Source organism: Phalangium opilio, unplaced genomic scaffold, assembly GCF_054372755.1.
Source record: "Phalangium opilio isolate 3A_F unplaced genomic scaffold, DU_Popi_V2 ptg000003l_1, whole genome shotgun sequence".
NCBI lineage: Eukaryota > Metazoa > Arthropoda > Arachnida > Opiliones > Phalangiidae > Phalangium > Phalangium opilio.
Window position 1 is genome coordinate 11262591 of NW_028324145.1, and position 27467 is coordinate 11290057.

The 27467-nt window shown below is 37.0% G+C and overlaps 4 protein-coding genes across 7 annotated transcripts in view; 2 read left to right on the top strand and 2 right to left on the bottom strand.

Annotated features, from left to right (window-relative positions):
- LOC149717826 (uncharacterized) overlaps positions 1 to 11975 on the bottom strand; it is a 170521-nt gene extending 158546 nt beyond the window's left edge. Inside the window, exons 1-2 of one of the 4 annotated variants that reach the window (XM_089840771.1) lie at positions 11795 to 11975; positions 9108 to 9522 (exon numbers count right to left, since the gene is read on the bottom strand). In XM_089840771.1, coding sequence (XP_089696897.1) covers positions 9108 to 9503 — 396 coding nt within the window. In that variant the 5' untranslated portion in view covers positions 9504 to 9522; positions 11795 to 11975. Of the gene's footprint in view, positions 1 to 9107; positions 9678 to 10240; positions 10370 to 11794 lie in introns of those variants that run through there. The other 3 variants (XM_089840774.1, XM_089840783.1, XM_089840787.1) reach the window with 3 other exon arrangements.
- Positions 11976 to 14098: 2123 nt separating this feature from the next.
- Xpd (general transcription and DNA repair factor IIH helicase subunit Xpd) lies at positions 14099 to 18909 on the bottom strand. Its single transcript, XM_089840800.1, has 14 exons — positions 18789 to 18909; positions 18479 to 18719; positions 18064 to 18411; positions 17861 to 17984; positions 17683 to 17779; positions 17493 to 17626; positions 16044 to 16331; positions 15848 to 15987; positions 15675 to 15776; positions 15537 to 15600; positions 14907 to 15194; positions 14638 to 14852; positions 14419 to 14562; positions 14099 to 14333 (listed from the first exon to the last, which is right to left on the bottom strand). The coding sequence occupies exons 1-14, from the start codon at positions 18791 to 18793 to the stop codon at positions 14241 to 14243; spliced, it is 2283 nt and encodes a 760-aa protein (XP_089696926.1). The 5' UTR covers positions 18794 to 18909; the 3' UTR covers positions 14099 to 14240.
- On the top strand, positions 18908 to 24770 carry LOC149717828 (uncharacterized). The gene is made up of 6 exons (XM_089840813.1): positions 18908 to 23985; positions 24052 to 24189; positions 24244 to 24306; positions 24374 to 24449; positions 24510 to 24555; positions 24622 to 24770. The coding sequence occupies exons 1-6, from the start codon at positions 23548 to 23550 to the stop codon at positions 24746 to 24748; spliced, it is 888 nt and encodes a 295-aa protein (XP_089696939.1). The 5' UTR covers positions 18908 to 23547; the 3' UTR covers positions 24749 to 24770.
- On the top strand, positions 24770 to 26361 carry LOC149717829 (inactive rhomboid protein 1-like). The gene is made up of 5 exons (XM_089840808.1): positions 24770 to 24929; positions 24992 to 25156; positions 25217 to 25389; positions 25459 to 25701; positions 25760 to 26361. The coding sequence occupies exons 2-5, from the start codon at positions 25018 to 25020 to the stop codon at positions 26228 to 26230; spliced, it is 1026 nt and encodes a 341-aa protein (XP_089696934.1). The 5' UTR covers positions 24770 to 24929; positions 24992 to 25017; the 3' UTR covers positions 26231 to 26361.
- The last annotated feature ends 1106 nt before the right edge of the window (positions 26362 to 27467 follow it).

Sequence of the window (27467 nt, forward strand, 5' to 3'; positions counted from 1 at the left end):
ATAGTCACTAAGATTTAAGAGAAGCGAAGTCACGAGACTCACGAAATACCGTAGATTAATAAAAGTGATTAAAATCAAGAGCGCGTGATTTCTATTAAAAGCCAAGAATGTGATCATGGCGAACATATTTACTTTATTTCAGTTCTCAAAGGCTAGAGTATTCCATGGAACAAGTTTATTGAAGTTTACTGGTAGTTTAAAGATAACGAGGTATTTCTTAAACCTTAGAGGGGCTGCTTACTCCGAGTCAACGACACTTTCGTAAAAAATTAGAACTATGTAGGAGAATTACTCCTAGTTTATTTCCTCCTGGTAATATTAATCCATAGTGGTTCACCCCTCGTTTAATGTAGTGCTAAATGATAAAGTTATCTAATTTACGACTTTAAATAAAATAAAACCTCAAGATTTATCAAAAACCTATCAAAACTTAAACCCGTTCTAATTCCAGATTATATAATATTTACCTTTCAAAACTTCTCAATTAATATTAAAGAAGATATATCAATAATATATTCATCAAAAACTTGGGCTGAACGTGCTAAAAATATCATTAAACTAATTGCCATGCCATATTCGCGTACGGAAGGAGAACATAATTAAAAGGGATCCGGAATTTGTTTTATTTTTTTTTTTTTTGAAAATTAAGAAAAACGAATCTTCAAGAAAGAAATGGATAGTCTCCAGTATATCATCATTTTTTATAATTACTTTAACGAGTTTTTCAGCCATTAACCTTCATTTATAATAAGTAGCCAGTATCACAAAAAAAAAAAATTGTGACTGAGGCAAGGAACTAAGAAAATATTGTCGAATGGGACAAAAAATAAATCTAACTCTGGAGGCCCAATTTTTTTCTTTAAAGCTATTTGTTCTTTAAAGTTATTGTACCGTGTAAGAAAATCATAATTTAGACGAAATACAAGAGGGCCTCTTAGGAACTTTTAAAACCCTCTGACCCTTAGTGACCTTAGTGTCAAAAATACAAGTCCCGTTTGAATGTAAGAAAAAAAACTTTCCTTCTCAAAGAGATTTTGGAGCTCTCCGCTATGTTTATCAAAACACTGACACTGGAAAATATTTTTATTCGAGAACTCTAGTCCAAGGATAAATACGCCCAATCATTTAAGTCAAAATCAAGAAAAATATAGAGCTAATTTCCGACTCAATTTGAGATTTAAAAATGTTAAAATGTCAAAAGTAGGGCGGTCAAAACCTTTAATACAAAACACCCAATTATAAATTTTAATGACCACCTAGGCCCAGTTTGAAAAAGCGAATAAATTATTGAAACTAAAAAATTCAACGTTAAAATTAAGAAACGGGTTTTCCATATTTTAAATTAATATCATATCTTAAATATTTGGAATAGAAATTAAGGAAAGAAAGTTGTACTGTGTCTATTAAAGGTTTAAGGATAAATTTTAGGCTCCGATCTACTTATTAACCGAATGGATTAATGATATTTTATGGTTTGAAATAAAAAAAATTGGATTTTTTTTTCTTTTCAAGACGAAATGTCTGAAAACCGGACCGGTAGAATTTCAGTAGCAGTTAACCATATTCACTTCTTATTTTCTTAAAATACCGTTGGAAAGAAAAAGAACGACGTGAAAAAAACATGATTTTAATTACGGGGTACAGGCATTTAATTATACGGTTGTTAGATATCAAAGAAACCTTTTTGTCTGGGTTCAATCGTAGGGGAACACGTTACCGCGGTTTAGCTCCACTCACAAAGTTAGCACAAAACGTATATTTAATCAATCCGCACTTATAAAAAGTCCATTAACCGAAGTTCTATTTAATCCTTTACTTAAAAGAAACTATATGGGACTTTTATAGGGCTAATACTTCAAATTATTTATATCTGAAACTTCAAAGAAACTAAACTCAATCCTTCTGGCGCCTGCCTTAGTGTCTTTCGAATAAATTTCTCGATTCACTAATTATGTTAAAGAACACTTGAAGAAGTCATTATGTCACTTGTTTGTCAAATAAATTTTAAAACTGGAGTGTTAAGGAGTACAAGCTGAAAAACAAGTATACATATTTGGCTTCGAATTATTAATATTTTGATTTTTCACTGATCTTACCAAATTTTTAATTAAAGAGTTTGATGGATTACTTTTTTTAATTAAGCCGAAGGAGGAAGTAATTTTACCATACAATGAGAACCAATGTAATTGCCAATTACTATCAAAATGGTTTTAAAAACAAAGAAATCTTGGGCTAAACTAGCACTGCGCAGGTGCATTTGTACCCCAAAAATTGGGATAACAGTATATTTAATTAATATTATCTCATTTTAAGGAGGAAGGTGGGACAAAGTAGAAAATATTTGAGGGAAAAAAATTCTTTCCGAGCTGATAACAACCGTATAATTTTGATTTCTATTTAATTGCGTATGGTCGTTAAAATAATGTTATTAAATATGGCGAATGACTTCAACTATACAGAGGTTACCACTTATAAAACAATTTTATAAGAGAAATTGGAAAGACGCCTTGATTTTCGTCTCCGCGTCTAGTCTTCTAGAGCCGTGACAAGCGGCAGTAACTTAAGTACTTCAATGTTATGATAAGGTCTCCAAAAGAATTCCGATACGCTTCTATGCCGATGTCTTAAGAGAGAGAAATTTAGGCCTAAAATATATATTCCATCTTATGTAAGATTTAGCATTTTTAGAAGCAAAAACGGTACAAAGATGTCTTTTGTTTTATCTAGCCGTTAATGTTAACGTTTATATTTTACAATTGGGACGGAGAGAAAAGAAGGACTGACATTGCGGGAAGCAAACCGAGCGAAAAAGTCGCGGAAAAACAAAGCAAAAACTTGACAATCTGAATGTTTAATGCACTGTCCATAACTGGAAGTTTCGACAGCAAATTACGCAATAACTAAAAATTCAAGAAACGGATAACGAAACCCAAAGTTTCTTACTATAGAAAACCATCTTTGGATATAACTAAGTGATGACGCCGCTGTTACGCGAGTTATGGCTGGAAGAAAATGGGGAATTCGAACTGCATGTACAGTTAGTTGAGACTTGAGAGAGAGGATAATATCAGAAAAAAAGATTGTCTGTTAAAGAGCATGGGAATATTCCCTAATGACGCAATAAAGAGCGCTCTTATGTATGTATATGTGGGGCGCTCCAACAGCCACATGGCCCTGTTTATCTCAAAATTTAGAGGTTCAACCCAGAGGGGGTGCGCGCCACGATAATCTTACCCTCCGCGCAGTTCATGGTAATTAAGAAGTTAATAACTAATTTACTAAATACTTCCTTATAGTCTCCCGTTAAAATATACTTTTCAAATTTGAAATCCTCCCATGGCCTGAAATTCGATTCAAATTTGGTAATTTCGATTACGAAAACCTTCATAATGGAAAACTTCTTAGCTTGCCGGGCGTTCAAGTGCAAAAATAACAGGAAGATATCAAAAATTGGTTTCGCATACAATGAGGGAGATAATTAATGGGTGGAAACGACTATACGACCTTTTGGAGTAATTAAACAAGGAGATGTTGGTAGGCATTCCAATATCCATTACCTAAATCAACCCTCCAGAGTTATTTTTTGGTTCAAAACATCTTCTAAGTTAGTCTCTCCACGCTTTGTCCAACAGGCTAACCCTTAACATCGTTAAAAGTTAAAACAAAAGGAGGGGGGGTGATCGGTTGGACATCCCCTAAGAAGCAAAGGCTTCTTTGTTCCAAGGAGGATGTTATCAGGAAGCAGACCAAATTGGCTGAACGGAAGGAAGGAAGGAGAGAAAGGGGAGAAGAACTCTGGATGAGAGGAGAAGAAAAAAAAAATCATCAAGTTTGGAATTTCTTCTTCAGTTTGGAGGATATACTCAAATATTGACATTAACCATGGCGGGCGGACGAAAGGGGAACCGAAGACTCGTCACTTTAAACCCTGATTGACTTCAAAAGAGGACCCGCCGAAAAAGAAAAGATAAACCCAAAGGCCTCGCTAGAAGTTCAAGTTTCCACCATACTTCAAAAAATCGTTCTGGTATCCTTTTGTCACGTGACGAGTCTATAGTAAGTGTTATCAAAGATAACTTTCTTGGAGTAAATGCCTGACCTACCAAGCTCTTAAGGTTTAATATTGGACAGGAAAAACGGTTTTGATAAAAGAAAATGACCTATGACCTCTTAAACTAATTGAAATTATTGCATTATAATTTTTAAAATTAGGGTTCTGCGATTTCAAGTTTGTAAAAATGAATTGTTTACGTCAAGATATGAGCTGACGATCCTTATTGATTCAATATGAGAAATTCTAGAACCCATATAATCCCGAATTTTGTATTTATTTTCGGGTTTATAGTATATAAAGAAATAAAATCCATCCTTTTTTCCCTCTTTGGGATTTTTACTTGGTGAGTCATTCGGAGAAGAGAATCTTTATGACTGTCTGTCTATAAAGGCCTAAAACGAGTGGTGGAGAGGAAAATAGTAAAAGATCCGCATCTCGGTTCACTTTAATCCGCGCGGAAGATTCAATTTAGGCGGACTTCCGACATTTTGTGTCGTTCTCTCTTTCTACTCCCATCCATGACAAAAATCCCAAGGTTTTCTATATCTATGTCCCTTTCTAAAGCGGAGCTAGGATCTCTGACGTTTAAAGGGGCATTAGATACGTTTCCGGTCGCTCCCCTACAAATACCCCAAGTATCCCGAAGGCAAGTACGTGTATTGAAGTAAAACAGAGACCTGGTGTGGTCCGTAGACCAGCGTATCCTCGTTTTACTTCGTATTACGAACTTCAGCGTACGCGCGAATCTTTTATATCAAAGGAGGATTAAAAGGAAAGAAAGTTAAGAGTCGAAAAATCAAGAAGGGAGTACCCTAGTGCGCCCCAGTGCATTATAGAGCATCCTTCGGACAGTCTACTTCCGCTATGCGTATAACGTCTAAGCCCTCCTCGGGATTTTTGTGGCACTATAGAGGGCCAAATGATACTCCGAATTGGTTACAAAACTTGCAAAGTTGGTTGAAATGAAACCAGAGATTGCACGCTCTCTTTTCTGGTTCGTGCATGGTGGCAGTGGCAGTCGTCCGAGGGGTATGATGGTACTCTTTGGCAGTCTGCCCTGGGCTGCACCAAGGGGTGTTTGGCGGTTCGATAAATTTCAAATTAGGGATGGGGAGTCAAATTGGGCGTTACGCAAAATTTATTTCTCCATCACCTTACCAGTAAGCCGAGTTAAAAAGGTCAATCACCCTGAGTCATAAAGAAGAAAAAATGTTAATAAGCAGAGTGGTAGCCAAGAAGGTTTTACCGTACGCGTATAGCCACGAAAATAATCTTCATATATAGTAATGAAGAATTAATTACATACTATACGAGTGACGCTGACAAAAAGGTCAAAGGTTAATTGATACAAACTATTATTATTTTTTACATAAATTCCTTGTCTATCATAAAATTATTTTGGTCAAACATGAAATTCCACGCTGTTTATTCAAAACATTTTATACTTAAAATGACGCGATACTGGACACGAGATGTCCTCTAGTTTCGCGGCCAATTTTACGTCATCTAAGTCGATAAGCAGAAGGTTTAGGTAGCGGTAGTATATTTATAGGTTAATGGTAACGTGTGGGTTTAAGGCAGGCATCGGTTGGAGGCCATAGAGTATAATTCCCGTCTCGGTCACGTACCTACATTTAAGTTGGGGGTATCAATTTAATGTGGCGCGAAACGCGATAGATCTTTTTCGGATAATTGGCCCGGGCCACCATTTTTGTCGCTCTTATATACTTCTTTACTTTCTTGCGCGGCCAGATGGCTCAAATTTAGGAGGTATAAGGAATAAAATCCAAGCTAGGGGGGCACCCACGAACGTAACTGCAAACTATATTATATAGTTTCATACTCTGTTATTAATCGGGGACTAAAAGGTACTTCTCGCTCGGTGTGAGGGCCTAAGTATTATTATACCAACATATTTAACATTAACATTTAACGATTTCAACTCGATATTAACTCTTTCATTTAAATGAAGTAAATCGTGATATCCGTAATTTAGAAGCAAAAAGCGATAATCACCGTATGATTGAACGCCAGAAATATTCAGTCGATACTCTAAATACAATTCCTAATTAAACAGTAGCGGTTCTATATACTTTTATACGCAACTGAATTAAATTTTGATCGTGAATGTAGAAAGGATTTCAAATTTGAAAACCACGAACGCCTCGCAGGCAAATCAACTTTCCTTTTCTTTTTCTTACAGAACCTATCAACTTAAGGGGTTTCAATAAATTCTTGATTAAAAAATATACCGGCGCTGATTTTGAATTAGTTTCGCTATAGTTTTAAGTCACGCTTTTGATAGCTTTCGTGACTGACCACAGTATCGAGGGATTATATTGAATGATTTAAATTACCTTGATATAATTGCGTTAAAAATTAATTGCGCTAAGTTCATAATTAAAGTAATAAAATTTGTAGACAAATACCAACATATTTGTTAAGTTAAGGAAGAAATTTAACCAAAACGTTTATGTTCTTAATAGCAATGAATTTAAACCAAATTTCACTTACCGCAATATTGGTAAAACGCGTTAATAATATCCGAAAAAGAACAAGGGTATCTCTTAAAGAAAAAACTCGAACGCAATTTTGGGGGAAAACTGGCCCCGTCTGTTACCTACAAGTCGGTATTGGAAACTTTTAGGTAATATTTTCTTTCGGTGGCAGCGAGAAATCTAAAAATGGCCTAAAGCGAAATTTCGTAGCTGTTGGCGCTACTTGATCTCCTAATTAAAAGGTACACCGAAAGAGAAAGGAACGCTCCAGGCCTAGCTGCCTTTTCAGCGACATTCCAACTACGCCCGGACTAGAATCGTTAATGAGGTTATCGAGAGGAGAAACTCATATAAAACAATATAGTTTCTTAGTCCCTTTTTTCATGAAGGGTCAATGTAGCAGTGGCTTCATACTATACCCCGATGAAGTAAGTAAGGGAAAAAACAATTTGCCCTATCAGCCTGAAAGATCGGACATACGTATCCCTACCAAAGGGAGAAAAATATATAACCACCTCGGTATAAGATCATTAAAAATTCTGGGAGCGTTCCGCACGAAAACGTTCTCTTTCCCAGTCAAAATATATAAATATAAATTCATATCGCAAAATAAAATTATAGTTTATAAACTGTTTCTTAACACAAGTAAAAAAAAAACAATTGTTGAATGGAGAACTCTTTCTTTCTTTTACTAATTTTCTTAATTACTCGAGCGCTAATTGTTGTAACCCCAGGTATTTAGTATCATTGGAAAGGTAAGAAATAGGGCTCTAACATACTCAAAGGACTTCACCGTGACATTTATAGAACAAGAGTATAATAATACAAAAACTATGTTACTTTTTGACGTTCCAAGGCAAGGCGAGAAAAGTCATGGGTTCCCTAATTAAAACTACATCTAATCCAATAAAAGAGCCCTTATATCGTATATATATATATTTAAAGTAAGGACCCCCATAGAGTTCCCCTATAGGTTGTATCTTTTACAAAAGACTGGGGCTCCGATCTCTTAATCTAGCTTGATCCCCGGATGTCAACACTCCTGAAAATCTCTTGGATGAAACTTTGGCAGTTCTCTTTTCCTCCTCTCCAAAAGAGAGAGAGAGAGCCAACTTTACTAAAAGAGGCGACGACAGGTAAGATAGCAAGCTGACTTCATATATCAGCCTACAATTCGCTGCTTTAGCAAACAAACTAAAACTTTGCAGGGGGAATTTCCAGAGATAAATAAACCCAAAGATATCAAAGATAGTAAGTAAGTCGCAATACGGAGTGTCCATGCCTTCAAAGGTTTTTGGTTAACGCGCTGATAGCTTTCGTTTACATTTTGTCCGCCCAATATCTAGGGAACTGATCTGAACCCAGCGCGGTATAAATTTGCACCCCTGCAAAAATCTCGGGAGAGTTTTGGGTTTTCGCGGACAAGTTTTGACATTCAACAGACTCCCAGCACGTGGTGTTGGAGTGCGTGGCGTTCAGAATGTTTGGCAAAAGTTAAAACCCCCTTTTTCGGGGACTCTCAAAACGGTATACAATGTTTTTCCCCGCAACCAGATGGCCAAAACCCCGTATACACACTCACTACGAGCGAGTAAGCTTGCCTTTCAGCGCCAGTATTTATTCACGATATTTTGAAAACTAAAACCAAGAGTAAATTCGAGAATAGTGTGGGAAATGTTTCGCTAACAGTTTTCTAACTGCTTGTACGAAGGTGTCAGGTTTAAAAGGGGACCCGCCAACAAGATCAAGATTACCAAAAATTTCATTTCGAGTTTCAAATTGGTACTCGCAAAATTATAACTACCGGATAAAGGAAGCTCAGGATAAATTGCAAAAACGTCGTCCCATCAATTAAATAAAGGGAAGTTATAATACCTATAATAGGCAATAAGATACCCCATAATCACCCAAGGTGCGAGGACAAAAAAAATTATAAAATAATTGAGGAATTTCTATATATTTTTAATTAAAGGTAACCTTTTTTTCTTGGACCACCCGAGGTCTTCGTCCCCATAAATTCTGCACTCCAATTGATTAGAAAGGGTGGAAAAGGTATTTAGATTCGACACCGATCGCGAGATGAAGAAGACACTGTTTTGTCCATCATCACCCGAGCGAAACGAAACGATAGCCCTGTCGAAAATATACCTTTTTTCTTCGAAGGGTTTATTAATTAAAGATCAGTTCTTCTCTCCCAATACCAAATTATACCTGCGAAATCCGGGCTAAGCCTAGACAGTATTCGCGAGAACAAAAGGCCAAATACTCAATCAAGAGAATATTTCTAATTAAAAGACTGCGCGTGCCGCTACTGGCACCTCAACACAATTGAACGCGGGTGGAAAAGAACTAATTGATTTGGGATAATTATTAGCGCGCGTTCTCTGAATGTATAGTTAATTCGATACAAATCTTATTATTAAAGTTTGAGTTCAGTTGAATTATAAGACTACAATCTGCGGATAACAAGATATTGCTTTGGTCACCAAAGCGGAAGTACTCGACCCCATCCAAAATTGCAACCACAATATAGTATAAGTAAAGATTTGACTTACCCCGACAGGTAACTCGCTCCTGGACGCCTGAACCCTGAGATTATGAAGCATTTTGGCTGCCTGATCCTTCAGTTCATCCAAACGAAGATCGCACTTCCTGCACCATAAAATTTGTCTCTCTTTCGGCGTATCGAAGACATATTTCTGTTGATGTCCACTCGAAGAATACTCGCGAGATTGTCTATCAGAATCGCTTCCCGATGACCCGGCTGGTCTTCCACGATATAAAATGGACAAGCCTGGTAATTGCGTCTGAGGATACGGACTCGGTACCCTTCCAGTCATAGCGCGTCGAACCGGGGTTAACACTGTCGAGCTGATGGTATTAGCAACGTCCGGCGAGCGACCACGACTGTGAGGGACTCGCGATTTCATGGCGGTTGTACCAAGAACCATCTTGATAAAGCGGGCAGTCCTAAAGGAACGAAAACGGAGGATTATAATACTGGTTAACTCTTTCAAAGTCAATAAGGCTTTAAGAAGTTAAGCCGTGATCTAAGACACGGCGCACGATATAGAGAGCGGCCACAATATACGTCTTGTAAGGAAAATAGCTTTGGAACTAAATGAAGCGCTTAGCCTCGGAGCTCCTTTGGCTAACTATATTCTTGTACAACCCGAGTTGTCAGCGTGAAAGAAGTCCAACTCCACTTATTTTCAATACCAAGGAATAGTATTCGGTTTCGCATTTATCCGTATTGAAAACTAAGCTTGAATTTAAACGTCAAGAAAAACACGAGAAACCGCGCACGATAGAGGAATAGATAGGAGCCTATTAAGCGGGGTCGCCCTTCTGCTCCCAGCTTCTGACCAACTTTAAACGGAAGTAGATTACCCTGAAGTTTCTTGAGAAACAACACTTAAATTTCGATTGATTAAATTTGGAGGACGATATAACAACAATGACCTATAGTAAATAAAGAACCTCTAGTTCTGAACTCAAGTTCATTTCAGGTTTATCCACTTTTTCACCGCAAGAACCTATCGGAAAGTCTGTACAAGTGCACCTCCCCGGCGCTCATTTAGCGTCCTATATATTTTTGGGAGTCAAGTACGTCCGTTAAGTTTTTTGGCCCTCCTAGCTGGTCTTTAAGGAAAGAGAGTTTAGGGTTTTGGTAAAAAAAAAATCATACTTAATATTTAGCCCTCGTGTAATTCGGAGGGCCACCGCTGACAGATGACTCAAACGAAAAACGAACGAACGGTTCTAGAGTAATTTCGGGGTACAGATTCTTACTCCGAGCGAGAGCGGGACTTGGATTCGATATCGCCTCTAAGTTACACCAGAATGTTTTTTACCCAGCCAGGAGATCCGATCCGAGAATGGAACGGGATAGGGTTATTTCGGGATACACCAATTTCAAGGAAAGGGAGGGGGAGGGGCCCATCTAACGTTTCTCACACAAAGATAACGGTCTATGAGGGGTTTTCAAAGTGGCGTACCGACGCCGGGAACGACTACCTCGGAAATGAGATGATTTTTAAGGCTAGAAGAGAGAGAGACCCTATTTTCTACATAGGACTGGTTAGTTGGGCCTCACCAAACGTCCTGAAGGAGGGAGGAAAAGAAAGCTAAAGAAAGATCTTAATTGAGGACTAATAGGTTTCTTAACGAGTTCCCGGTCTGTCTTTTACGTTTCCCCTCCCGCGATGACGCCTCGATCCAAACCAGCCATCGATGAGGAAGATAAGAACCGATAAAAATCTAGATAAACAGCCAGTCAGAACTCAGAAGTAGAGCGATGTTATAGAACGTCGCTCCAAAATACGGGTAATCTCATAGAGAAAGAACATCCCGTTGTCCTTGAAGGATGACTTCGAAGTAATCTACTTCTGATTGAAAATATACTTAAAAAACGAACCTAAAGGGCCCCTCTAATGACTTACGATTGATGCTTACGAGACAGGAGACTGTTTCAACTATTTCGATTGAACCATACGGGATGGTATATTCTACCCTTAAACTGTATTAAAAATACTGATAAAAATCTCATAGTCAAAGGCTAACATCCTGGCGACAATTTTTCAATTAAGACCTTTTCGATTGAATTCTAACTTAGCTTTAAAGGACCGAGTTATTACACTAGCATGAAGTTGAGTCAACTAACGGTCCAGAGTTTCAACTAAATAACCCTAATCAAAAATGCCGGGCTACTGTCCCGAAATCCCCTAACCTAAAAGAGGCTATTCCACAAATACCTATAATTACCCTTAGTGGTATTCAAAAGATGCAATTTTCTATCATCGAGGACACGTTCGCGGTATCACGGTTTACGCACCAGAACTTTCTTTTGCGATTTCTTTAACGAATGAAAGAAAATTCGTTCACGTTATTTTAACTTAGTTGCTAGAGTTGAAACGCGAAAACCGATACCGCATCCAGCGTTTAAAAAATATTGGCTATTTTTTATATACTTAACCAGAGAGGGGGGAGGGGAAGGCAAAGGCGTCATTCGCACTGAGCCTAAGAGAGTAATACACCTACGTTTAATTTTGCTTTGACGTCACACCAATTTCTTTCTTTGAAAAGGGGCCCCTCACTTGTTATGTATTTAATAAATTGTGTTAATCGAAGTAGCCAACGGAGAGGTAGGACAAGGGAACCCAAAATTTTCTTTTTTGGTACACAAGATCACGCACTACACCAAAGCGCGACAAATAACCATGCAAGTAAGAAAATTATTTACCTCTTCCTGCCAACAAGTCTCTTGGTGGTACTTTGACGTACCAGTACAGCTAGGGTACTTGGGTTAAAGATAGAAATATCCAATAGGTTCCTTTAAAAGATTGGTACACTAACTAAAGGACCCATGCAGTTCCTGGAGAATCCCTATACAGACATTTGCCCCTGATAAAACCCTAAGACAGACTGTGATGGAAGAAGTTCTGGCAATTTTGACTTTTACCAAGGCAAGACCATGATTCAAATAAACCATAAGCTCGCTCCGTTTCTCCCCTACATTTTTTTTCTTTCGCTCTGAAAACATCGCGAGGAATGGTTGGTCGAAAAAGGGAAGTTCGAGGGCGGAGGGGTCGAACTTCTGACACGCGACTCGCTTCAAATAACTCTTACGCGCTTGCTATTCGGAACAGCCAGCGGCCCACATGTAAAAAGAAATTGCTAAAACTAAACGCGGCCCGGAACGAGATGTTGTTCTGCCGCCGTTTCAATTTCTCCACGCTGATTCCTTTACAACTTACTTGACTTCCAACAGTAACTCCCCCTCCCACCTCTTAAAAAATGTTCATCTCATTCTGAATAATCCATTACTTAAACGAATGCCTATCTATTTATAAAACTAATCCCGAAAGTCCACTGATGTGGAACGCAACTTCGACTTCGTTGTAATTAAATTATGGGATAGCTAGGGCTAAGTCTGACTCACTCTGGAGTGCGCTTGGCTGGGGTAACCCCGTGTCTGAACTTGCCCTCCCCCCTACTGCAATTATTTCCAATAGACGAAAACATCATTGCAATTTTGTCTTTCTTAGACCTAGGCCTACTTACAATATGACATTTAAACTTTGCTGATTGATACGCACTGCCCCCCCCTCCCCATCTCCAAAATGGTTACTTGAGAGAGGTACTTACACGTTTTACCATGTTGACCAGATGACTCCAAATTGTCACGTGGTTGACCCGAAGGAGAAACCAGTTGGTTGAGATGATACGAATTATTTGCACTGTTCATTAGATGATCTAATTCCCTCGTTGATTTAGCTTTATTTTCCAAAATTTGCATGACTGTAAATAAGTAGTAAATGCTAAGTTGAAAAAATTATTTTAATTTGAAAAAAAATATTTCTAATTATCTGAAAATAACAACCTAATTAGGCTAAATTTCTAAACAGAATTAGTTTATCAAACTCTTATTTCCGATATTCAACATTCAATCGTGATTAAAAGCTAATTAATCTGCTTAGCGTAATGTTAGATTGGAAAAATTATTTTTATTCCAAAAATCTTTCTAAATATCCGAAAATAATTACCTAATTTTGCTCTATTTCTATTCATAATCAGTTAATCAAACTATAGTTTAAGTTATCCAACGATTAATTGCAATTAAAACCGATTGAAATTGCTTAATTAGCTAATACGGCCGCAACACGTTGGTAAATTTTTCCAAGCCTAGTTTGAAAGTTCAATATGCGTGGAAAGCAGCGCAGAGAGCTAATTTTCGTGCAACAATATTTCTACCGCCCCGTACCACCCATTCCCAAAGAGAGGAAGATTTCCCGCCATATTGTGGTAGTCCGGGACTGCCGAGCGGGATTTTTTGAACTTGGAAGAAGCTGGTCTTGGGGAATGGGGAGAAAACCCATGTTTACACAATCTCAGGAAAAAAGGGAGTTAATAGAAAAAGGGTTTCTTGTTCTGCAAGAAAAAATTTAAGGAAAACACAGACTGAATATTGTTCCATAGGGGGGGGGGTACACGATGCTTACATAGTTTACATTACCCAAAATGTATTTTAAAACCTCCCCTTACGTTACTACTTTAGACAAGACCATAATTTTGCCGCCGTTTTATTTTTGGAAAATATGGTTTAAAGAACACGATATATTTTGGGGTACCCTGAGCTCAAGTTTAGGCATGATACAGGCCAGAAAGATTTAAATGGTTGGGCCTTGGTCATTTAACAAGTCAATTAACATTAAAACTTACCTTTTGGTTTCAAAATTTCCATTATTGGTGGTTAATAACGGATGATTTTCAGAATAAAACTGTTTTACAGATAATATTAATAAAATAAAATTCAATTAAAAGTGATATTAGGAAGCTAACTGAAAGTAAAAGAAAAAAAAATGTTTCTCTCTAACCTCAACGTGACTGTAACTGGAACCGGCGGCTTAGTTCCCGCGTAATTAGGGTCAACGGCAACTTTAAAACCATGGAGGAAAATTCTACACTGTACTGGAGTGGAAATGGATACCTGTAAATGTTTTCACGAAAAACAATTTTTTTTTTTTTTTTTCAGTGTTAACATTTATTTTCTTTTATTTTTTCAAATACAATATTTGTTTTTAATATTAAAAAGAACACTTTTTTTGAGGCAGTATCAAAAATAGAATCTTTCCCTCCAATTTTGAATAAAAACTTTATTCTTAAAACAAGTGGCGGATTCCGTTCAATTATTTGATCATGACTCTTTGCTCCATCTTTTTCTGCATATCTTCACTGAGCAGTTGTTCGTACGTCAGTAAAGAGATACCCAACTGATCTTCCTAATTAATTAAATAAATTAAAAGAAAAACGCAAAAATTTACACTAGACACATTTTAATATTATTTTAATTTAAAGAAGACTAACTCTAGTAAAAGGCTGGGCCATCTGCCGCAAGAACAATTTAGCAATTTGAATTCCTTCCTCTATAGACAAATTGCAGACGCTATCTTTCAAATATTCTTGAATCCATTTCGGTAGCTTGCTTCTTTTATCAGCTCTAGAAAACCTCTGCAATATATTTTACAAAGCGACAAAACTGAAAACCCCTGACTTTTTCCCTGATTTCAATCAAATTTTCCTCACTTTATCAGCAAAAACCATGATTCCGTAATCAGTTTTGCCTCTCATAACTCGCCCCACACATTGAGCCGCGTGTCTCATAGCGTCAAATGTTAAAAAGTCATTTTCCCTGATTAAAAACTGATCACGTAAATATTCCAAGCGAGCTTTTAGAATTCGACTTTGAGTGTAAACAAAGGGAATTCCAAACATGAGAACAGCTCGACCCAAATGATGATCTAAGTTTTAGAAGAAAATTTAATTTCTTAAACGTTTAAAATTAAATTTCTTACCAAAATCAACTCCTTCCGAAACTTTCCCTCTCGCCACACTAAGTAAAATAGCTCCTCTGCCGTTTTCACAGGCTTTAATGTAATTGCAAAGAGCCAAACTCGTCTCGGCCGAATCCTGAGTTTCTACAAACAATAATTTGTTCTTTTGTACGTTGTCGATGACTCCTTGTTCGTACCAAGAAGCTACGACTGATTCCATATAGAAATAACTCGTAAAGAAGCAGACTATTCCATCAGGAACAATAGCTGACATTTCAGTCAAGAGATTCCCATAATTTCTAATTACGGCTAATTAAATTAATTAGTAAAACAATAATAATAATTATTAATAAGAAGTATTATTTTAATTAATTAATTAATTTATTTATTTATAAATTAAATTAATTAATTAAAACAATAATAATAATTATTAATAAGAAGTATTATTTTAATTAATTAATTTATTTATTTCTTTATAAATTAAATTAATTAATTAAAACAATAATAATAATTAATAAGAAGTAATTATTTTAATTAATTAATTTATTTATTTATAAATTAAATTAATTAATTAATTAATTAATTAAAACAATAATAATAATTAATAAGAAGTAATTATTTTAATTAATTAATTTATTTATTTATATTTACCATTGTCATCTCTGGTTTCAAATTTAGTTGTCATAGCAACTTGATCATTTCCTTTACTGATAATCTTTGGATTTAGTTAATTTAATTTAATTAATGTTAATTTGATTTAATTTAATTATAGTTATAGTTAGTTTATACCATTGGACAAATGCAGGGTCTAGCTAAGGTCATTGTGAAGGAAGCCATGATAACTGGTCTAAAGTCCAAGATTTTAGGATACATATCCAAAGGAGACAATGTCTAAAATTTTAATTACTAAGTTAATTAATTAAATTAATTATGGGATGTTGATAAGGAATTATTTATCTCACCCCTGAAGTGATAATGACAGATTGAAATCTATCAAATACTGGTTTAATAGCGATGGAGGCATCCATGCAACTAAAATGTAAAATTGGGTTGGGCATTGTCGGAGTCTTATCATCGTGTGGTTCGATAATTAAAGTAAATCCTAATTAAAAATAAACTATTAATTGTTAAATTAACCTTTAATTAAAGCTCCCTTACCTTTCATGTAAGTACTGACTAGAGTTGCAAAATTAGTAACACTAATTAAAGGTGAGAAATCGGAGAGTTCCGATATTTCTAAAGTCCTAATTAAAGACCTTAAACGTTCGGCGCAAAAACGTAAGGGTTTCCTTTCAATGCAGACTTTTTGGGAAATATCTTTTAGGAATCCGGCCGGGGATTCTTGAACCACGTGTTGAACTCTTAACCTCATTTTTATGTATTCCAGAAACCTTTTCAAGAAGCTAATAAAGTGTTCGGCTGTTCTAATATTCCCCGGAACTGCCTCTAAATATTTAGAGTTAAATAACAAACTTAAAAATTAATAATTATTAATTCAGGGTTCATACAACTTTTGGAAAACAAAATTCCCTGAGATTTCCAGGTTTTTCCTGTATATGGAGTATCCTATGGAGCAAATGTTAATGAAGGAGGGGATAAATTGGACTATAACATACTCAAAGGACATCCCTGTATCTCTAGTAGAACCAGAGTTATGAGCCTCCAAAGTTGGGTCTAATGTTATTCCTATGAAGGGGATGTTCACAAACATTTTGCTTAATTACTCGGCCCCTGTTTGTCGTAGCCGTACGTTTTTAGTATGGTTGGATGGGGGATAAATTGAACTATAACATGCTCAAAGCACATCCCTGTATCTCTACTAGAAACAGAGTTATGAGCCTCCAAAGTTGGGTCTAATGTTATTCCTATGAAGGGGATGTTCACAAACATTTTGCTTAATTACTCGGCCCCTGTTTGTCGTAGCCGTACGTTTTTAGTATGGTTGGATGGGGGATAAATTGAACTATAACATACTCAAAGGACATCCCTGTATCTCTAGTAGAACCAGAGTTATGAGCCTCCAAAGTTGGGTCTAATGTTATTCCTATGAAGGGGATGTTCACAAACATTTTGCTTAATTACTCGGCCCCTGTTTGTCGTAGCCGTACGTTTTTAGTATGGTTGGATGGGGGATAAATTGAACTATAACATACTCAAAGGACATCCCTGTATCTCTAGTAGAACCAGAGTTATGAGCCTCCAAAGTTGGGTCTAATGTTATTCCTATGAAGGGGATGTTCACAAACATTTTGCTTAATTACTCGGCCCCTGTTTGTCGTAGCCCTAAGTTTTTAGTATCGTTGGATGGGGGACAAATTGGACTATAACATACTCAAAGGATATCCCCGTATCTTTAGTACAACCTGAGTTATGAGCCTCCAAAGTTGGGTGTGATGCTATTCCTATGGAGGGTATGTTTATGAACATTTTGCTTAATTACTCGGCCCCTGTTTGACGCAAATTTCCCTGATTTCCCGGAATTTTACTAAAATTTTTTAATTTCCCTGAGGTTTTTGTCAACTATTTATTTCCCTGATTTTTCCAGGTTTGTATGAACCCTGTAATTAATTATATGATTGATAATTAACGGAATTAAGTGGAATGAACCTTCTAAAATTTCACTCGGTAAAACTGGATTTGACAAAACAACATCGGTCTCTCTTTGAACACTAGCATCCCTTAATCCCTCAACCAATCTTTGGTATTCTTCTCTTAATTTTTGCGAGTCTCTTTCCTTTAATCTGGTAATTAAAATTATACTAAAAGATCAATTAAAAGTACTAATAGTTTTAATTACTCTCTGATAGTCGTCTCTAAAGTTTGAATTGCGGTGTTACTCTTTTCAAGAGTTTTTCTTGAAATATTGACACTCATTGAATCGATGCAAACATTATCTAAATTAAGTAATTAAACTTAATTAAACCTTAGGCCTATAATTTAATTAATATAATTAATAAGGAAGGAAGTTTCCCCACCAATATTATGGGCTTCATCAAAAACAACAACTGAATTTTTGGCCAATTCTTTCGAGACTAAATCGGCAATTTTAGGATCGAGTAAATAGTGATAACTATAAACAATCACGCGGGCGTGTGTAATCTAATAATTAATTAATTAATTACATTTAATTACACTCAATTAAAAAGATAAATTAAATTTAAATCATAATCATGTTTACAGCGTATCTGGCTAAAAAATAAGGACACCATCCATTCTTCTTCCCATAATCTTTCAAATCATCCAGGTTATAAACTCCGGCTGGTAATGGAAATTCCTTTCCGTGATGTTCATATCCTTCATAGAATGAGCATGATTCGACGGAGGGGTCATTCTTGCTTTGTTCTCTTTTATAAGAAGCTGTCAGTTTGAAACATCGTGCATCAACCACTTTTCCGTCTCTTTCTTTACTAACTGAAGGATGGATACAGAGATTCTTTCGAGCTGATAAACATAAGGCCAATAAGGTGCTTTTCTCTCCCGATTCTTTCTCAACGTAAGCATCTAGTTTCTTTAATTCCTCTAAGGCCTACCATTGTTACGCAAAGAATTAATTAGTATGATTTTTCAAAGAAACTTCTCTCTTTTAACTTCACTTTTTCAATTTCAGGGACAGTTCTGGAGCAATAGATTAATTTGACAACATCCAGGGGTTTTTCCTTAATGTAGGCGGTAATTAATGCTAGTAGAGATATGGTTTTACCAGTTCCCGATGGCATTTCCAAGCATCCGTGTCCTTTAGCATCCAAACATTGCTTTAGTTCACACATGTATGAATATTGCTCAGGATAGATGTAGTCATACGGAAAATAGACAAGCAAACCCCCAATATTGATTCTGCAAACATACCATAAACAAACGTGTAATAAGTAATAGTTAAATTTTAAATCACAAGAATTAATTTACCTCATTTTTCTGTAGATTGAATTTGGCTTATTTAAAAGTTCAATTCAAAAATTGCGGGTTTTTTTTCCCTTAAGCCTTGGTCCACACAAAATAAAAGACTTCTACCGAGCTTCTCTGCACTCTATTTAAAATGAAAAAGCGATTTCTTAATATTTTAAACTGTGCTATTTAATATATTATTACTACAATTAATATAATTATGAGTTATTTAATATAAATCTTAAATAATATCAATAGTATCACAACCGGCGAAACGACTCACGAGCAGAAAGATTAAAAGTGTTGTCTACTAAAGCTGCTAGAGGTCGCCGTATGCTTATGATATTTTGTTTATTGATTTTGAAATAGTTTCAAAACCGCGATTTACTAATTACCGACGTAATTAAGTTTATATTATGATTAAAATAATTTATAATGCGTTTGTTTATACCGTACTGAAAGAAAATGTTAGTCACGGTGACGGTCGGCGTGCCAATAAAGGGACATGGTGGCTACATTAGAGAATCCGCGACCATGGAGAAATATTCCAGGAGACGTAGTTTAATTTTTTACTTGGTCACTTTCTCCGATAATATTACATAACTCTATGGAGTATCTACGCAATAAAAATGAAACCACAAATTCGGAGTGAGAGTGTCTAAAATATGTTTACCCATTCACGATAGGAAAATCCCACCTTAGGAAACTCTCTCATTAGAAAATATATTTCAAGTCTCCGAGTCTCTATTGTTAAAAATGAGAGATGAAAAGATAAGAAAAGTAGTAAGCGAAGAGCGACGCGAGAGTCCTCGAGAGCCATTGTAAAAGTTTTAATTAAAAGTATCTCCGTATCTCTACTCAGTTTGTTTCGGAAAAGAGAAACTTTCTTTAAAGCATCCTAAATGATAAAGTTAGCTTAGCCTGGGCCGTAATAACCCTAGCCTGACTTCATAAATTTTAAAGAGGTTCTCTCTCCTTCTCTTAAGTTAAGAGAGTAGAAACAAGCTCGACTTTTAGCCCTTTTCTACACCAAATTACCGTAGACCAAGGCGAGCGAGTGATCAGGTTTAATTTAATCGAAGTATCGGCTCCTTTAACTCGCAGATATACCCCGACTCTACAATAACATGTAGTTTAAATTATCTAGTCTACTCTTTAGGGGAAATAATGGAGCGTTATAGCCTTACGACTTGATACAAAAGGGCTGGTTGAGTAGGCGTATTCTCGAGCGGTCTTAAAAGAGATAAGGGTTTCTCTACAACAGATCACGTACACTTTATTTCCTCCCAGACTCTTTACCTTAAGATCTCGTTAAATTACTCATTCTTCCAAAAAGGAGTAGGAGAGAGAGGGGGGGGGGTGGAGAGAACTCTGTGAAAGCCAGTCCATGTAATCCCGCGCGAATATGAAAGCCCAGAAACAGCGGGAGTGCAACTAGAGAGAGAGAGGAGAGAAGACCACCACCGTCTCTTCCATCGAAAATTTTGCCAATGTTAGCGTAAATTGATGATAGAGACCAAAGTTTTCATTCCCCTCTACGTAACGAGGGGGGGAGGAGGGGTTCATATTTCCGAATTTCCCCAGACTCCAGCTAGGACCGTCCTCCGTAACGAGAAGCGAACTTTCTGGCGCTAATTAGCATATTTTGAAAAGCAAATATACAGTATACATTAATACTCATCGAAATATAATTATTCCCTCAACAATTGCGGAAATGGTATCCTAGCCTCTCTTGATTTTCGAAAATTCCGTATCAGCGAGTTTCATAGATGAGCTTGAAACTCGATACCGTCCGTTTTCGAGAGAAACAAATTAACGTATCGCGTATGACACTGGACGTTTCACGTACAGCTTTAATTTACCGTTATACAAATTTTGAGAAAATAATTTGGCGTTTTAAAAGTGATACAAAGAAGCTCAACATTCTCTTTCGGTTTTGGTGTACAGCGGGTGAAACATTTCTACAGGCGCTTATTGAAAATACAAGGGCTCTATTACCCCTGGATGCGGCTTTCCCCTTTAAACCAGCTCTAGCAGGAAGCTAAGCTCGAAACTTATCTTTGGTGTTACGTACCGAAATTTGAATCAAAAAGTATTATAATTTTATCTGGAAGGAATTTTGGAACCCGAAATTCGTTTTTCAATCTCGGGAATAGAGGGGAATAACAATAATAATATATTTTGGCGGTTTTTCTTGGCAAATGGAAATCGCTGATGGCGTCAGCAGGGTTGACGCCAAATAGGCGCGAATTACGACCCGCCTTTTGCCGAAGTTTCCCGCGCCAACCACCGTCCCATCGCCCATTTCCATACAAAGTGTAGCGAGCCAGCTCTAAAAAGTATTTTCCGCTGCCGCCAACTAAAATTTATTCCGCCAAATATATCCTCTCAGCATCTGGCCAATCGTGAAAGCAAATTTCTTTTCTATGTACACTTCAACGGAAAACAAGATTTGCCAGTCGGAAGAACCCGAGTTTCCCGCCTTAAAAAACACAAAATAGTGCAAATCTCTGTAGAATATTTGAACAACCGCAATTGCGAAATACGTCTATCGCGGTGTTTTCAAAATGATTGGTACGAAATAACAGATGTTTGAATAACGACCACAAAATCGTAACAATTTCTCGACGATAAATATTAAATATAGACGCATTAACGTTAAAAGTAAAAGAAACTGAGAGCAACTTTATTATTATTGGCTTATGGCCCAAGGAAACTCTAGTGTCTAGTTCCATTTTCCCTTATTTTCTGCTTAAGAAAGTTTTGTAAGTAAAAATAAAAATGGAGGCGAGTAGAGCTAGTCATTGCATTTTCTTAATAACTCCCCGAGGACGAAACGGAATTTTCGATCCAATTATATATAATTTTTAGGGAGATTCTCGGAAGAAAAATTATTCGAGCATACTAACCGAGACTCCGAACAAAACAGATTAACTTTTCGGATGGTGCGGGCGAAATAAGGGTTTCTTATTGGCTACTGCAAATTCGAGAAAAGGCGGAGGGGGGATGGGGGCGAAAAGTTCCAAATTAAGTATTGACTTCGCTCCCAAGATCTGGGGACCAATAATTGCATTTTATTTTCGTCTTTTCGGGTCTGAATGTAACCGGAGTTGGTTCGAGACTCGTTGCAATTGCATTAATTTTACCAAAGCCAAACAACGATCGAGTTAGGTTCAAGAGGCTGCGATGTAAATTAGGTCAAACTTTAATTTGGAATACAAATAAGGATGCTGTTGGTGAATTTGATACATTCAAGATGAAATTATATAATTAACAATCTCAACTACTAATTTTGAATACCGCGAGTTTGAATAAAAATAAAGTGTTATACGTTTCTTTATTCGTGGCTTTTTATTTCAACCTCCTTATATATTTAAGATATCCATTTTAGTTTACTCCGTATATACTGGTATTACACGTCGCTAGACAAATTGAGCGAAGAAACCGAGATATCTTTACCCCTCCCGGGTGCAAAATTATGGGATCCTTTCAGTTTCCAAGCGAAACGACGCGAGTTGCAGCTCATGGGCCTACGGGTTGGATGGGCGAAACATTTGGAAATAAATTTGGAATCAAACACGGCGGAACGGACTTGGCCATTCCTACTCCTACAGGAGCTATCTATAACCTTAGCCGCGCGCAAACCGTGGCGGAAAATAAAAGAAAGAACATTCAATGGCAAAGAAACCAAACCAAGTCCCGTATAGCAAAGACCGTTGAAAGTGAAAAGAAAGAGAAAGAATAAATAAACAAACATACATAAGAAATAAGAATGTTTTTGGGACTGTGGTATATCCTTATATTACTGGATAGGAAAGACGATTTTGTACTGGGATTTGAACGAAATAAATAGGAACAACATCAATAAAGAAACTGTTGAAAAGATAAGCTTATTTCACTGTTGAATTTGGCAATTTTGAAACCACCATGTTTGATTGACAATGCCAAGCAAACGGAGCGCGAGAAAGACTACGGAAAAGCTCAAAGTCAAAGAAAATGCAGGGGTTTCCTGTACGAAATGAAAATGCCCGCGAGGTCTGAGACCAGAAGAAGAAGAAGGTATTTTTTCATACCAGAACTCCTTTTTTACCCATAAACAGTCTTTTCGTGAACTAACTGTTAATAAAATACAACGCTAACCACTTTGGCTGCAGCCCAATCACTCCTTTACCCATCTTTCTGGCTTCTCTATTATTCAAGCAAGTACCCGTACATTGTACGCGGTACCGATGGTAGTTAGGCGAGGGTATTGGCAAAAAAAGACATCGATCTGACCCTAATGCAATCGGTGTTGGCTTCCTGAGTTTCCGAGACCGTCCATGCTTGGAATATATTTCTCAGCTCGACTCTATCTATTTTTATGTCATTTCCTATGCCTAGTCCGACTACTAGCAAGCTAGCACAATACTTTCGGCTTCTATACATAATAAAAGTAAGAAAAAAATAGCTGGCAATCGTCGCCCGGGGTTTCTATTCGCCACTACGCGCCACTGACATCATCCTTTTAGGGTCGGAATATAACCTTATCAGGCTTATAAAATATTATTCACAGACGAGTTGTTTTCTAGGGCCACCGGCCTTCCAAAAACTTTGGGAACCTCCCCCCCCTCCCCCAAACCAACACAACTCTGATAAAACAAGATCGGCTAGTAAACTTAAAAAGCGCGCGATTTGAACACGTGAGCCTAATTTTGAAAAGGCGCGTGAATTTATTCAGCACGTGCGGCGTTTCCAATTTCAAACTCAATTTTAAAACTAAGCCTAATTTTATGTCTTAACGATGTCATCGAATGAATTGTTTGAAGAAGATTCAACCGTAAGCTTTCCCAGAACTGTTTCGAGTGAGAAAAGTCGAAAGGAATTAACGATTAAAGAAGAACCAAGTCAAGAAACGATAAAACTTGAGCCAGAGATGCCAAAGAAGGAGGTAGAAATTCCAAAGAAGGAGGTAGAAATGCCAGAGAAAGTGGTAACCATGCCAAAAAGAGAGGTAGAAATTTCAAAGGAACTATCTACTATACCAAATGAAGAGTCAAAAAAGCCAAAAGAAGACGCGGTGAAACCCATAAAGCAAATTACTACTGTACAATTACTTTCAAATCCTCACAAGATGATATGTTGTCCTCCGAAAAAAGGGATCGCGGCCCTCGGTCGGGCTTTCGGACTAGCGAATCTCAATATGAACCTGTGGAAAGAAAATTTCTACTTACGTGTCATAGTAAGTTTACAAAATAGGCTCAGAGATCATGACATAACTAATTAATATAAAACATTTAAAATCCAGGAAAATGAAGTGGGATTTTGCGTTAGAAACGTTTGCGTTTGTTGCCTGGCTTTATGCGACAATTTTGATGAAAATAAACGAAAATCCATCAAAGATAGTTTGGTAGAATCTCAAGAAGATTTGAGCCACTCTGACAATGTATATTATATCGCTTAAACTAAAAATCTATGGCTTTAACTGTAATATTTTCAGGAAAAAGGTGACTCTTCATCCGGAGAATCTCAACAAGGAGACTATTACCGTCACTTGAGCAAGGTGAACGTTAGAAAATGCCTCAAATTGTTAATAACTTTGATTTCCTAAAATATTTAAAAATTGACAGATGGAAATTAAACTACCAAGACATATGGGAGTTAAGAAAACTACAAGACCTTATTATATTGTGTCAGAAATTACAGGTATCGACGTTTCTAATCTATTAACTAAACTGACTAATGATAAAAATTGTTATTAATAAGCGAGAGAACAGGAATTGAATAATTTGCCGGAAGACGAAAGAAAAAAGTAAGGTTCTCGATGAAATTTGTGATTTTGATTAAGTAAACTAATTTATCAAATATCTGACTCTAGGGGCTTGCACGAACTTGAACTCGAAATGACCCCTAAACATCACCATAAACCGTGGTTTATAATTATAATGTCAATACTGCAATTAATCGCCCTGATCATTTCCCTCCTAATGGGAGGTAAGGATTAACTGAAGGAGATTTAACAAATCAGTAATTACGATATAAACTATTTTACAGGTATCGCGGCGCCCGGAGTTGAACCAAAAATCAAGCTGGTCAAAGGCGTGACCACATTTCGCGGTACGGAGGACTACGATGTTTGGCGTCGACCCAACGTTTGGATTGGACCACCCACGGGGACTTTGATCAGTATGATATTTTCTAAGAAAAATGGGGCAAAACCCAAAGTGAAACACCCTGTTCTTGGTCAGGTTCCGGTGCCATCTACGCTCCCTGTATGCGAACTGACGAAGTCGTGACCGGAATTTTGCTTTCGCAGCATTACGGCTCGAAAGAAAAACTCGGTTGTTGCGTCGTGGAAAAACACGGCATCGCTGGAACCACGATGAAAGACGAGTGCGATACTTTGACAATGGGTAAGATGACGAAAATAATTTGCGATTCGTGAAAAGTTATAACTAACGCGATATTCAAAGGAGGGGGAACTTGGCACGAACAAAGTGTGTGTTCCAAAATGACACTGAACGTAACTACCATTCTGAAGCCTTGTTGTTACGGATATCTGGGAAATTGTAAAATGACAACTAAAGAAGGTTGTAACGCTCACGAAGGACACCATTTTTCTGAAACTAAAGATCACTGCAGTGAAGTAAGAACCCATCTGGAGTAACTTTACCAAGTTCAATGTATAATCTAATGAATGCATTACAAAACGCAGGTTTTCTGTTTTAAACATTTTTGCGGATCTGTTGGACTGAAAGCCGATGACGAGTGGCATTTCATGCCGGAATCTATGAATCAAAGCTGGCGTTATTTAGCTTCCCTATTTTTCCATGCCGGGATCTTTCACTATTGCATAATCTTCATAGTTCAATGGTGTGCTGGACGACCCATTGAAGCCGCGGTTGGACACGTCAGAATCGCGATAACCTATCTTGCCGGAGCCATCGGCGGAAATTTGGTAATTACAAAGTTTAACGTTCTCTTGAGAAACTTTTATATTCATTTATTTAAAAAAGGTTGGAAGCTTTTTCGATCCTTATTTACCGCAAGTCGGTTGCGCCGGCGGAGTATTTACGTTACTCGGAATATCCTTCATCGAATGCCTTCAAGCTCTGAATTTCCGTAAACGCAAGTACTTGTGCGAGTTCTTTTTCGTCATTTTGGTCATGATGTTCCTGGTTATCGCCGGATTCTTCCCGTTCGTCAATAACTTTGCGCATTTCGGTGGTTTACTTTTCGGCATTCCCGTCGCTCTGGCCATTATGCCGCATTTATGCTTCAATCGATGGACTTGTAGAGCTCGTCGGATTATTTTCGTCGTCTCAATCGTTCTACTGATTGGTTTCATCGTTCTCTTTATCGTATTGTTTTACGTCGTTCAGGATTATAGATTTTGCGAAAGATGCTTATACTTCAGTTGCGTCCCGTTTACCAAAAATGTCTGTAACGTTTTGGTTGAACTTCAAGGCACTAAGAGCCACGATTAGGGGCCAATGACTACCATCCAAAATTCTCTAACTTTTACGATATTTCATTCGTATCCTTAACATTACAAAATTGTTATTTTAACGTTTATACTTGTAAGCTTTCATTCAATAAAAATGCTGTGTATGTTTAACTGAACCGTCATCATTTGGGTATACATTTTTCAATTTGAAGTAAAGAGACCTATAAACCTTAGAGGCTCAGGGCTTTAAAAACCAGTTTCTACTTGCCCTTGTTTTCAGGACGCCTAGCTCGAATCTAGGTATAGTAATATTTCATGTAAGAAAGTGGAATATAAAAAAATGTTGAGCTTACGAGGGGAAAGAGAAGGAAGAGGGTTCAATTGCTAGCACGGTCACGAAGAACCAGGGATGTTCTCTCCCGTATCTTTTCTTTCTCTCTTTCTCCCCCATCTCTCTCTCTCTCTCTCTCTCTCTCTCTCTCTCTCTCTCTCTCTCTCTCTCTCTCTCCTTTTTCATCCCAGCGGCTAAAATCCCCTTCCTATCTGCTTTGGTAACGGGGGTATCCGCCTGACGGCTTTGGAATGGCCACTTTTATTTATACATGTTAAGCATTACACCCCCTTTACGTAATCTCAGTTTTGAAAATTTAGTCAGCGGGGCCATGGCAAAAAAACAAACTTGTATCACGGTTCTGCCTGGGTTTTACAATAATAACGCATTTTCTACTTTGTATATAAGTCATAAATCTAAAGCCTGAATAATTTGCCAAAAAAAAAAAAGAATAAATAAAAAGGTCCCTGGAAAGTTTTGTTACGAAACTGCGAGAGAAAAAAATAAATATACTGCATGGAAACTCAGATTTATATGTTTAGGACGGTAGTAATTTTAACGTTAAGATATAAGGCTGAAATATTTAAAACTGGGGTCGTAATTTGTTCCGTTTATTAATAGTTTTCATCGCGATGATGCTTTTAGAGTTGCCTTATGATGTCAGAAGTTAAAATACTTGAAGTAAAGTTTACCCCTTTCTAAACTGCCCGTGTTAAACCAGAGAAAACACTGAATATATTATTTCGAATAATAAACCTCTGATGACATACGTTTTAAAATATTAAAGTTGGAGAACTTAATTTTAGTCCTTTAAAATCTGGAATGGGATAGTAATAAATACAGAGTAACTCGCAATTCCAGAAGTGTATCTCTTGGAGTAGCCTAGTAAACCATTGAAATTAATCGCTATAGTTCCCATTTTCTCGGAACTAGCTTTCGACGTCGT

What these genes read in the sequence shown, in the direction of transcription:
- Xpd (XM_089840800.1), bottom strand. An exon ending in ATTTTTTAGCCAGATACGCT is followed by an intron (nt 17,985 to 18,063) that starts GTAAACATGATT and finishes ATTAATTATTAG; the next exon opens with ATTACACACGCCCGCGTGAT. An exon ending in CTGTCATTATCACTTCAGGG is followed by an intron (nt 15,777 to 15,847) that starts GTGAGATAAATA and finishes TTAAAATTTTAG; the next exon opens with ACATTGTCTCCTTTGGATAT.
- LOC149717828 (XM_089840813.1), top strand. Translation starts at nt 23,548, where the DNA reads ATGTCATCGAATGAATTGTTTGAAGAAGATTCAACCGTAAGCTTTCCC. An exon ending in ATTTGAGCCACTCTGACAAT is followed by an intron (nt 24,190 to 24,243) that starts GTATATTATATC and finishes TAATATTTTCAG; the next exon opens with GAAAAAGGTGACTCTTCATC. An exon ending in TATTGTGTCAGAAATTACAG is followed by an intron (nt 24,450 to 24,509) that starts GTATCGACGTTT and finishes GTTATTAATAAG; the next exon opens with CGAGAGAACAGGAATTGAAT.
- LOC149717829 (XM_089840808.1), top strand. Translation starts at nt 25,018, where the DNA reads ATGCGAACTGACGAAGTCGTGACCGGAATTTTGCTTTCGCAGCATTAC. An exon ending in CTAAAGATCACTGCAGTGAA is followed by an intron (nt 25,390 to 25,458) that starts GTAAGAACCCAT and finishes TACAAAACGCAG; the next exon opens with GTTTTCTGTTTTAAACATTT. An exon ending in GAGCCATCGGCGGAAATTTG is followed by an intron (nt 25,702 to 25,759) that starts GTAATTACAAAG and finishes TATTTAAAAAAG; the next exon opens with GTTGGAAGCTTTTTCGATCC.